Source organism: Micropterus dolomieu, linkage group LG21, assembly GCF_021292245.1.
Source record: "Micropterus dolomieu isolate WLL.071019.BEF.003 ecotype Adirondacks linkage group LG21, ASM2129224v1, whole genome shotgun sequence".
In the NCBI taxonomy this organism is placed as follows: Eukaryota; Metazoa; Chordata; class Actinopteri; order Centrarchiformes; family Centrarchidae; genus Micropterus; species Micropterus dolomieu.
The window spans coordinates 23,942,353-23,954,970 of NC_060170.1; the positions used below are offsets into that span (position 1 = coordinate 23,942,353).

The 12,618-nt window shown below is 41.2% G+C and overlaps 1 protein-coding gene and 1 pseudogene across 1 annotated transcript in view; both read left to right on the forward strand.

The window, feature by feature from the left end:
* The window catches only part of LOC123960666 (mitochondrial sodium/calcium exchanger protein-like), a 7,489-nt gene extending 1,955 nt beyond the window's left edge, over positions 1-5,534 (forward strand). Inside the window, 11 exon segments of the mRNA XM_046035565.1 lie at positions 100-292; positions 417-584; positions 1,150-1,263; positions 1,349-1,423; positions 1,523-1,653; positions 1,805-1,946; positions 2,048-2,169; positions 2,635-2,788; positions 2,883-2,963; positions 3,050-3,114; positions 3,253-5,534. Coding sequence (XP_045891521.1) covers positions 100-292; positions 417-584; positions 1,150-1,263; positions 1,349-1,423; positions 1,523-1,653; positions 1,805-1,946; positions 2,048-2,169; positions 2,635-2,788; positions 2,883-2,963; positions 3,050-3,114; positions 3,253-3,444 — 1,437 coding nt within the window. The 3' untranslated portion in view covers positions 3,445-5,534.
* A 5,735-nt stretch (positions 5,535-11,269) lies between these two features.
* The window catches only part of LOC123959901, a 5,197-nt pseudogene continuing 3,848 nt past the window's right edge, over positions 11,270-12,618 (forward strand).

Here is a 12,618-nt window from a genome sequence, read left to right on the forward strand (position 1 = left end):
CAGAAGTTCTGAATTTGTTATGATTTTCATGTAAAATCACACAAAGAAGTCAGACTGCTGATTCACCAACACTGTTCCTCTTTGAGTGATTTTTTGCAGTTTCACTTTCTACTTGTTAAACTTCTGTCAATCTTGTGAAGTCATTTTTTGTGAAGAATATTTTCCTTGACTGGTGTTTGTGCTGAGGGTGTGACATTTTTGGCTCTTGGTAATGGAGCTCCTGACATCTTCAGTGCCATTGCAGCTTTCTCCAACCCACACACTGCTGGGCTGGCTGTCGGAGCCTTATTTGGTAGGCACATTCTCTCTCACACACACACAAATAAATAATTCTAACTATAACTATATAATAAGTTTTCTTAATATGAAAACCTTTCTCCTCATCGTGCTTGATCTCTCTCTCCCTCTCTCCACAGGAGCTGGTATATTTGTTACCACAGTAGTAGCAGGGAGCGTGGCGCTGGTCAAGCCTTTTGCTGTGGCCTCCCGGCCATTTCTGCGTGACTTGATCTTCTACATGGTGGCAGTGTTTTGGACTTTCCTCATGTTGTACAGAGGAACCACGACACTTAGCGAAACACTTGGTACACACACATATGGTTATATTGTTTTTGTCTTCTTGACCAGATTGTTAGTTGCATGTTGGTCCTTTTTTTGGAGTACATTTTTATTGAACTGTCAAATTTTAAATAACAATATATCACATGTAACACATATATACCTAAAGTGCTGGTAGATTTGACCTTTTTCTTCTGTCCCAAGCATCAGTAACTTACATTTGCTTCAGAGCCATTTCGTTTGTTTTAGTTACATATCAACAGATTTCAACATTACGACATTTAGTTGAAAGTTATGCCATGAGCCAAGAAAAAAAAGCAATGTAAGTTCATAGGTACAGGAATTTTGTAGCCTTTCAGGGTAGTGGTTTGTCTCTGAGTGTTTTCTTGCTCAGCTATTTTATGACCCTAAACAATCCCAGAATGCAGTTCAAAGAGTCACCTAGTCATAGTTTTCTGTGAATCACCTCTCTGGTGGCACATGGGGCCAGCGACCTCTTGCAGTCATTTTATCAAGTTTCAAGAGCAGTTTACTCCAAGTTCACAATAATTTACATTTTGAGCTTCACTTTGCTACACTTCCTTTTTCTAGGGTACCTGAGCCTCTATGTGGTGTACGTATTGATTGTTATCATCAGTGCGTACATCTACAACCGGCAGAAACGTTCATTGAACTCAAGTGTCCAGAACGCGGTACATATTCCAGGTTAGAAACATAAATACATATAAATAAATACATACAAATGTAATATATTCACAGTTGCCAGTGATGATATTTTTTCTCTTTGCAGCCGAGTTTGACTCGTCGGACTCGTCTGATGATGACATCCCCTGCCTGACTGGTAGGACTCCCCAACAGGAGTATGGTAGGAATTCGACCCTTCTATAACCACAGTACAAGTTAAAATACACCAGGAGTTTCTGCACGATCAGGACCATAACGTGCACGTGTGTGTATGTTTCAGAGTCAGAGTACAGGCCACTTCTGCCTTACTCTGAGTCCACGAGCAAGATCCTGCTGAGCTCTCTGAACCCGGTGGACAACAGGGAGTGGAGGAGGAAATCATGGAGCTGGAGAGTCCTCAAAGTACTGAAGGTGTGTGTGACAGTAGACAAAAACAAAGGGAAGTGTAAACAACTCAATATCTGAATGAATCTGCTTATTACACCGATTCAAAGGAGTGAAAAGCTACTTATTTCTTGTAAATTAAGTAAATTATCTTGCACTTCTGTTCTGCACCCATCAGATACCTCTAGAGTTCCTGCTGCTGCTCTGTATCCCTGTAGTTGACCCTGATAAAGAAGACAAGAACTGGAGACGCCCACTAAACTGCCTTCATCTGATCACTGCTCCTCTGGTGTGTGTGCTTGCCTTCCAGTCTGGAATATGTAAGTACAGCAAGACTGTAGCAGGCATCATCAGATGAAATATATGGTCAAATCATTATCCTGCTATTTTTTATCTCCCTTTTTTCCTAACAAATATCTAGATGGAGATTATATAATCCAAGGGCAGTTTCCCCTCTTGCTGCTGACTCTTCTGCTGGGACTTTTCCTGTCTGCCATTGTCTTCTGCACCACCACTAACAACTGTCCTCCCAAATATCATTCAGTAAGGATTTAGGAAGATTAAAAGGAACAGTTATTGGCCAAGATGTACACCCTTTCTGGTGCGGCTGGGGTTTAAAGAGTGCCACTTTCAGGTCACATATCAGAGGATAAGACTCTAGCACTACAACATAAACCAAAGTACTGAACAAATAAAAGTAGGGACCTGATAATGGCACTGGAGGAAAAGTTGGAGGATCACCAAACTCAGTAGGCTCCTTCCTATGTGGAACATGAATGTCTGACAACATCTCATAGTCATTTATTCAATAGTTGTTGAGATATTATATTTCAGTCTGCATTAAAATTATACAGTGTTTTTTCATCTGAACTCATTTAACATTAGAATCACTGCTATTTAAACAAGTCTTATTACCAGATTTGATTAATGTGTTTTCTTCATGTTGTGATGATGAAACATGTCCTGCTGCTTGTGTGCATGTAAAAGTGTGTCTTTTTCCCTCTCCAGCTGTTTGCTCTTTTGGGCTTCGTGGTGAGTGCTGTGTTGATCAGTGCAGCAGCCTCTGAGGTGGTCAGTCTTCTGCACATGCTCGGTGTGGTGCTGAGTCTCAGCAACACTGTGTTGGGGCTGACTCTGTTGGCCTGGGGCAACAGCATAGGAGGTGATATTTGTGAACCTATGTCTTTTTTTGCAAACATTTATGTTTGTACTTAAAATCTTTGACACTTGATCTATATTCCTCTCTTTTATTTTAGATTGTTTTTCTGACATCACCATCGCCCGGCAGGGTTACCCACGGATGGCCATATCTGCCTGTTTTGGAGGCATCATCTTCAGTATCCTTATTTTTATGATCCAGGTGTGGTATAAAAACAACATGTATAACAGTTAATGACTGCGTCCTTGACTATATGTCCTTCAGACATGCTGTTTGGAGTAGGTTTAGGATGTCTGGTGCAGATGCTTGATACACACATGGATGTGAAGGTAATCTTCTCCTCAAACACACAGATCAAGAGTTTATCACTTTAGTTAAACATACAAAGAAATATTGAAGTTGCAAATACATGTCCATATGTGAAACCCATGAAAATGATGCATCTTTTGTCTCTTTCTCCTTCTCAGTTTGAAGCAGAGGGTTTATTGACGTGGATTCTTGCAGGAGCTCTTGGTTTGTCTTTGGTCCTGTCCTTCGTCATTGTTCCACTGTGCCGGTTCCACCTGGGTCGGACCTACGGGATCTTCCTCCTCATCTTCTATGCCATCTTCCTCCTCATTGCACTCCTCACAGAGTTTGGCAAGATCCACAGTATATAGATTTGACTCTGAGGTCAGTCTGAAATGAGGGATGTCCTCCCGTAATGAGTAATACAAAACTCAATTGCACTCTATAACTTGTTATATTGTGACAATACCCCTACCTACCTACCTAAGGACACAGTGGAACAGAAGCTGCACATAATATTAATGCACTATTTATACAGGAATCTACACCTTGTGTACTTGCCTGCTACCCGGAGCCGCCCTGTGGTGGGTTTGGGAAAACCAAGCAGGCAAATGAATGACAAAGACTTTTCTGCTCAGGGAGAGCTGAAAATAATCATGACACTGTGCCTTTATTCAACTCCTTATTTGTGCTGACTGCTGCTATGATGGTACTGGTGAGTCCAGAGCATGGGCACCGGAAGGGTTCCAAGGGACCATTGTCCCACCACCACGCTTAATGCAATCTTCCCGTCCACCCTGTGTCTACAGCACAAGCGTGCATTTTTTACTTGATGGATCGAAGATAGCTCTAAGTACAATCTATGCAGTTGTCTGCACCGGCTCTGTGTGGGCTCATGTTGGGCACACAGCGAGCTTGCAATCTGTATCAACAGTTTTGCCGTCTATTTTCTCTGTGCGGTGAATCTGGCAAGAAAACACACTGATAATCTATTATAAACTATGTAAATAATGTATGAATATATATGAAATTATCTGGTTCTGATAAATTATGATATATGTGTCCCATGCTTGCCAATACTTTTGATTTTTCACTGTTCTGCCGGAGTTTCATTTCCCCAGATTTTTTTCTTCCCACATGATGCAATATATAGATCTACCCATCCACTACATTTATAGGAATAGTATCATGGCTGTTTTTTAATGTGATTTTTAAATTACGTACTTAATTCACATATTTGTCAGGTGTGTCTAAATAGAGTGGCAGAGAGGATCAGACACACACATAGGCAGGAGAGAATTCCCTCCCTGCAGATCATCACACAGGGCGATGGTCATTTTAACTTAAATGTTGCAGAAGAGCTTTCGTTGTAAATTCATGAGGTTATTATAAACAGCTCGACATGTCATTGGAAAAAAGCAGAGGACCAGAATCGCTGACCAGTGCTCCCACAAGGTTACATACATTATATTTATCTACTATTTGCAACCTGGACAGAGCAAAGTGTGCTGCTCTCTGCTCCAGTTTGAAATGTAGGTTAAAATACGGCCCACATTTCCCATCATGCAGTGCTGGACTAAGCAGTTTAAGTTTGCGGTTTTATGTTCCAAAATGCAAAGGTTAATTTTTGTTATATGTCTGTCCAGAACACGGTGATTGATGTTTGTAATGTCCTTTTTGTGCTGGATTATAATTTTAACTATTAGTGAAGTTGAAATTTGGGTACCACTCTGTTACAGCTTGGTAATAACATGGTAATAGTGGCATAATAGTGTGAAGATAAAGAGGTAATAATCAGGTAATACTATGTAATTACTAAAGTAATAACCAAGTATTTAACCAAAATGATTAAGAAGGGGGATATAGGGAAATGTATGTAACAGAGTAAAGAATATTACCAATAAATAGATACAGGTGGTTTAGCATGTTGCAGCCCTGATTCATGGTTATGCATACACAGAAACTACCACAGGTGTTTCCAGGCAACGAGTCGCAGCATTGTATGTTTAATTGTACAGTATCAGTGTAATGGAAATTCCATGAATACCATCTTGAAACACAGTCATGTAATTAATGTTACTCACTGAGGGCCTCTGGTTTATCGGGTACTGGGTAAATGTATGTGATGTGTCCAGGGGGTCATGTCTTTCATTGTTTTACAACATGTACTTGGCTGTACTAGGGCATGAATGTCTGTACGAAAGATTTAGATTGCGGAGGACATCTTAAAGACAACATGTTCCAGTGGTAAGATAGTGCTGACCCTGAGATTTTGATATAAGCTGCATGTGCTGAGACACTGCAGCTCACTTGGATGATACTCTGATGCGTGTGTGTGTCCCAGTGATTTCCTTCTGCAGCCTATTTTTCATCCAAACTGGACTCTGTTGCAGCAGGGCTGCCAAACTGCCTGAGAGCTGTGTCAGTACATCACATAAAATTGTGGGTTATTTGGATTTGACCTTGTAGGTTCTACATGCAGTGTCAGTGATTTATCTTTATCTGATTTATCTCTCTTTCCACAGCCAGGTGGCTGAGATACGACACTGTGTTGCATCTCAGTGCATCTCATAACATCACTGTTAAGAGATGCACTGTACTAAATCCTGCTACTCTCCTCCCAACTCTAGATGAAGGATAGCCGCATGATTATGTTGCAGTGATAACAGAAGCCTGCTCCCCAAGGGTAGACTTACAGGAGACACCTCTTACAAACCCAGACATGGAAACTGGTTTCTGAACTTGATGCTGTTGCCTAAAATGATTGCTGTGTGTAAATGTGACGCTCACACTCACAATCTTGATCCTATCTCAGTTTCCCCATTATTACCAATTGCTCTATAACCATGTTACATTAATTCCAGTCTAATATTACCAAGATATACCCATTCTTAATACCAAGCGAGTACCTGGTTATTATGTGGTTTTACTTAATTATTACCTCTGTAATGTAAATGTAGCTGTAATGTAAAGTGCTACCGAAATACTTAACCAACTCAAACACATTACAGAATAAGAAGAAAGGATAAATACTTTGAGGCTGTTGAGACATGAGTGAGGAGATAGCCTACAACATAATTGTTGGGTTGAGCTAAAAGGAGTTTGATTGTTTATGCTTTTGGTCTTTAGAGGACTTGGTGGAAGTAGTGTCTGTGTTAGACTGATCAGATGAGCCACTGAACTAAGGCATCAGACTTAACTACTAGGCCTACATGATTTATGAGGTCACTGCCTACAGCAGTATCCTATCTCCGGCGGAGTAATACAGTCCACAGCTAAGTTGTGCTTTTGCACAGGAATATGTAAGTTCTACAGTTGAGAAAATGTAGTTCTAAAGGAAATGGCAGTCTGACTGTAAGGTAAAGTGCTGAAAATATTCAAAATGTAGCACACTCTCGTACTGATGCTGATTTTTTTGGTGGGCTAAAATACGTTTTGCTGCGGACTCTGTCCACAGCAGTACATTGCTTAGCTTCTGTGCCAGTACAACTCTCTGTTTCTCCAAACTGAGGACGCGCTGACTGCCATCTACTGTAGGTAGTACACAGACTATGGATAAGTCCCTCATACATCCCAATTTCACAAATCCCGAATTGTCCCTTTAATTAGTTTCTTTTTGCATTTAAGTTACCTGGCAGCTGAGTTCTTCTTTCTGGTCTGACAAAAGATGGGGATGAGGGCGGAGCCTGGTTTATGCAGAGGCCCAAGCCAGTGAGCATACCAAGAGCTCTGACAGCATGGGGGGTTCAGGGTTTCTTTGTGTTGAGTTTTGGCCCTATGTTTGTTTGTTCAGCAAGTATATATGTTCCCCTTAGTCTAATTCTATCATGTCTGTTTAGCTAACAACTTGTTTTGTTTAATTCGTTGTCTTGTTACTTGTTTTGTATAATCTTTTTTGGGAAAATAAAACCAACTTTTGAACCTCAAACCTTTGTTTCCTTGTGCCTTGATTGCTGTGGCTCGTAGATCAGGAATGGTTCTTCATGCTTATGTCAGCCATACCAAGGTACTGGGTCAGACTATGATCCCGTTAAACAAGTTCAGTAAGTTCTCTGTGACAGAGTTTAACAAGAATGTGATGAGCACTTGTTTTCTTCTCCTTGTAGTCTCTGCTTGCTGGTGCTGCAAGTATTTCCTTATTGGCTCCAGCAGTGAAAGCAGTAGATGGTGCTCTCTCTGAACTAGAGGACTTTATTCAAGTGGCAGTTACATGAGCACCCGGCTACTAGGAATTAGCAGCCTTGGCATACAACCTGGCTCACATCTACACAGGCAGTAACCACAATCACACATACACACCAATCTCCCTTAAAATATATAGTATTGCACTCTTCAGCGAAGGTAGAGAGCAGTCGCATTACCTGGATTAGTACAAAGGTCTACAGGGTACCAAACGTGCAACTATGACCGCAAGATCAAAGGACTTGGACTGCCATACCTCATTGGTATGGCAGTCCAAGCGCATTCTCATCCATACCAGTTCATTTTCCTTGTTCATTGTCAGCTCATCCCGTTGCCTACCAACAGGTGCTTGTAAGTTTTTTTCCATGAACAATAAATCACTGAACTTTACCAGACTATTCTGTCTGCGTTTGCGTCTAGTTGGAAGAAATAAAAAAGCCACATCCAGTCCAGCTTTGTATACAGGCAGCAGCGTTGAGAGCAGCCTCCTGCAGACCCACTCATTACCTGTGTTTGAGCAGCAGAGGCTACCCTGCCCTATTAGATAGTATTATAGTATTTTAATATCCTACTGTTGCAATACATTTATTGTGAATTGTCCCCATAAATAATTGCACATACATTTAAATATGTCTTTGCATATTTGCATGATGACAAAATCATTGATTTTGATTAAATTAAGAGTAAACGCTTCAGTCATCTCGTGAAATTTTATCAACCTAGTTGGTGGGGATGAGAACAAACATTAACGTTAAGTTCTTTATCAGCTCGAGATTGTTAACCATAACCAGATCCAATGAAAGATGTAGGCCACTGAGATTGGTGAATGAAAGAGATGCAAAGGCATAAAGCAATCCAATCGGTGTAACCCCTGCCGTAATTTAATGCCACGCCTTGAATAAAACAGTTTCAGTGTTTGAAAAAGCAGTCAGTCATGACTCAAAATAACAATAAAACAAGATCTCCCCTTTCTTAGATCAATGGGTAGACTGCCATTGATTCATCAGACCTTGCTAATGATGAACCAGATGGACCCTGATGGTTATAAACATATTTATTTAAAAAATATTTATTCATGAATGAATGAGTGAACAGCATGAGCCATTTATAAAACAGGTAGCTATAGACCCTACAATAATGGATAAGGTAAACATAAATATGCATTAAAATGTCCATGACACCCCTAGACACCCCCTCTAGCACCTAAAAACCTTTTGTTAAACTTTACCCCCTTTTTTGTAAAACTTCCCACCCTCCGCAATTGCTACCTTTACTGTGAACAAATGGACTGCATTTAGAAGCACTTATTAGGCTTCACACTTTTGAGCTAATTTGCTGAAAACCGCAGAACAGCAAAAAGGTCCTGTGAAACGTCATGGTAAGGTAAACCCTGGCTGTAGGAAGATGAGCGCAACAAGCGTAATTATTTTTTATTAATTATTTGGCAGCAACATCACCGGTATTCGGCGTGCTAGTGTGATGTCATCACTCCTTCAGCTAGGTTGTCTGGGTAGTCTTCAAACGCCACACTAGCCATGAATGATGTCTCCAAACGACGATGAGGTTTGATAGCGACCAAATTAACACATGTTAACTGTTTTGCGCATGGAATGCAGTTACTTCTGCGTGCGTGTGCTGGCTGCCTACTGATTTAATATCTGCTGCAGGTTATCAACAGGTTTTATGTTTCTCCAAATACATATTGACAGAGTGCGTTGTTGTTTGCCCAACATAGTAACTTTCATACTGGGGGGGGGAGATGCACAGTGTGATAGTATGTTTTCTGTCCTACTTCACACGGATTTAGTTTTTCAATAAATAAAACATTTAAAAAAAAAAAAAAGAGAAATTCGCATCACAGTTTACCAGACCTGGATTACCAAACAGGCAAAACATCATATGCCGCACAACCACTAGCGTTTAGTTTGTGGTTATGTGATTAACTGTGAATTTTGTTTTGGTGCAAAATAGAAGCTGAAATGTTGAAGTCAGGATGTGAACTTCTCTAATGTTGAGTTGGCCCTGTCTTGTAAAGTGGCCTTTGACTTTTGCGTTACATGGTTGAATTAGGATTAAACATTTCAGGATAAAGGGGGCAGGAAGACAGAGAACACACAATAAGATAATGCAAGTTTCACAAAGAGATGTAAATAGTAATGTTGGTGGTAATAATAAATTATCATTAAAATGGGGGAAAAAAAGACAGCCGTGGCACTGACAATGTTTGCAAAAGGTGCTACCATTTCTTCTTTCGAAACATTGTAGGCCTAACTGTTAACACACTTACTAGTCAATACATCAACAACATCAGTAGAGCATCGCAAAGGTCTTTGCACTGCCTTAATCCGAAGTCGATACAATTAATTCATCCTGTTAGGTTTAGGGTATGGTTCCAAAAGGCTAGTCTAGAGGTAATACATCTGCCTTACCAAATTTCCCCATACCTTGCACTAAGTGCTCAGTCCTGGCACTTTTTGTGTTTGGGCCTTAGTGATTGTAGCTCCTGTGTTTGGACCTTAATGATTGTAGCTGCGGGTGTCATGCGGGAACATGGGGATAGTAGGCGGCCCGTAAAGACAGATCCAGATTCCAGTGCCCCGGACGCAAAAATACTGCTGACAGTGACAGAAGGAGGGATGGCAGAGCACAAAACTACGGGAGAGGGAAGAAGTTTAATTAGTTAAATGCATAAATGTGATAAGAATGCATACGGATGGAGGGGGGGAGGAGAGAGGAACTCAGTGCATTGTGGGAAGTCTTCCGACAGTCTAGGCCTAAAGCAGTATAACTAAGGGAGGGTTTAGGGTTCACTTGAGCCAGCCCTAAATATGCTTTATTAAAGAGGAAAATCTTAAACCTACTCATAAATATGGAAATGGTGTCTGCCTCCCTCTTTTTGCAAGCTTCCTCTTGTGGGTGCTCTTCTTTCTGGAGGAGGTGTTGTTGCCCCTTTCCTTTGGCTTTTCTGATCTGGTAGCTTGAAAGTAGCCTAGGACTGATCACCCTGTTGCCACTCACTCTCCTTCTGCCATAACCGTGCCTCTGCCACCTGCAACGATGATGGTTTAAAGCTCATCCTTGTCCATGTATGAACTTCTCAAGCCCTTGTAGTATCCACCTGCTGCCAGGGACTGATGAGGCTGTGACAGTCACGTGTGTCACTTTGATGTAGTTGAACCAGAAGTGATATTGATATTGCTCGGAACATTGTGTCTTCGAAGAGCCTATTCAACCAGCTTGTGTGGTATGGACCCATAAGTGTTGGTAAGGTTCAATGAGAGGACCACCAGGCCCCTTGGCTTCTTTTGCTTCTCTTAGGAGTTGCGTGACTTCCTGTATTCTCCAAGCAGCCAGGTGTGCCAGAGGTACCCAATTTGACACATTTCTGTACCGAAATGTCGATGTAATTGTTCTTCAGCAGGAACTTTGTCAGTCGTTAGCTGAACAAGTAGCTGAAAAATATCTTATGTGCTGAGTAGTGAGATGATTCTGAACTGCTGAAATGTTTTCCGAGTCCTCCTCCTTGGGGATCCAAACACCCGCAGCACACCTCCACTGGGTGGTGGGGATCTCATTCTCCCCCCTCTTGGGATCCCCTGGGGGTTAAGAAGGTAGACGATACCGTGGTGCTAATCCAACATGCCCTGAATGCCGTCTTTCTGTGCTGTCAACTGACTCTCCAGTAGTCACCAAACTGTTCTTAGAGGTCATCTGGCCTGTTCCCAGATGTCACTGGTTAACCAAGAAATTCAGGCTGCAAGTTACATCTCTCGGATGCACTGGGATGCATCATCATTGATGTTCCTGGGGCCATAGTGGATTTCGGGTCTTTCAACATCTCTCTAAAAATCTGTTATTTTCACCTGGATAAATCACTATTATTATAAAAAAAGAAAGAGATGTTCAAATTTAAATTTTTTTATAATTTGTCTGTGGTGCTTGTGGCTACATGTTGAGGCATTTAGACAGGTAGGAAAACTGATATTTTGTTTGTGTGTTCAGTGTGGCCTTGTGATGAACCTCAGTGCTGCAGAACGCTGTGCATTCGTGAAGAACACACCAGACTGTAACATGGAAGATGGCTTCATCAGCTACCTTTGTGTGGCCTTCTGTCTGCTTCCTCCCAACCTCACACCTCTCACCATCACTCTCTGTGTAAGACCTGTGTGTGTGTGTGTGGATAGATGGAGCAGCGTGAAACTCTGCAGCTCAGCACCAGCTGATATTTTGAGGAAGTTGACTTTGCTCTGGGAGAACCGAGCATTATCAAACTCATGATTTACTGGCCTTAGTCATTTCACTCTTTGCTAAATGATGGATTTTTAGTAAGAATGCAGGAACTTCTTGAATTCACCTTTGTGCAAGATCAAACGTCCACACAGAAAAAATAACATTAATCTGCGCAACAACAAACTTCCACACAGAAAATAACATTAATCTGCGCAACAACAAACTTCCACACAGAAAATAACATTAATCGGTCTGTGTAGAAAAACGTTAGAGAACAACAGGATCAGTGTAGTCAAACAAGGCCCTGTTTGTCAGGGTCAGCTTTTTAGCATTGTTTTTGTTTATGGAGCATTAGTCTGAGTACGACAGACTCAAGAAGCACTTATGCACCTCTGAGTGTGTGTTAAGAAAACAACAGTCTATCAGACCTTTACTTTCCTCTGCTTCTCCACAGATTATATGGCTGCTCTTTTTGTTCATCATTCTTGGACTTGCAGCATCTAAATTGTAAGTGTCTCTCATGTTGCTAATGTCAGTATGTTTGCATCCCACAAGTACTTCTTTATGTGTCAGGGCCAGTTTTTAACAACTCGCAGAAATCATTGATTTTCAATTATTTAATATTAGTTAGTAAAGTGTTAACGCCATATTTGCAGGCCCACATGTGCAGACCACACACACACACACACAATCATGCCCTCAGTGCGGTCAGCTTAATAGTCACATGACTGTAGAGAGTTTTTTGTCATTCCTCTAAGGAAGCCTTTCCTCACTTTTGTTCTGATCTCACTTATTTTTTTCTCCTCAGTTTCTGTCCCAACCTGTCAGCGATCTCAACCAGCCTGCACCTCACTCACAACGTGGCTGTATCCTTTATCTGCATCTACTGTACATCCCTCAGAAGTTCTGAATTTGTTATGATTTTCATGTAAAATCACACAAAGAAGTCAGACTGCTGATTCACCAACACTGTTCCTCTTTGAGTGATTTTTTGCAGTTTCACTTTCTACTTGTTAAACTTCTGTCAATCTTGTGAAGTCATTTTTTGTGAAGAATATTTTCCTTGACTGGTGTTTGTGCTGAGGGTGTGACATTTTTGGCTCTTGGTAATGGAGCTCCTGACATCTTCAGTG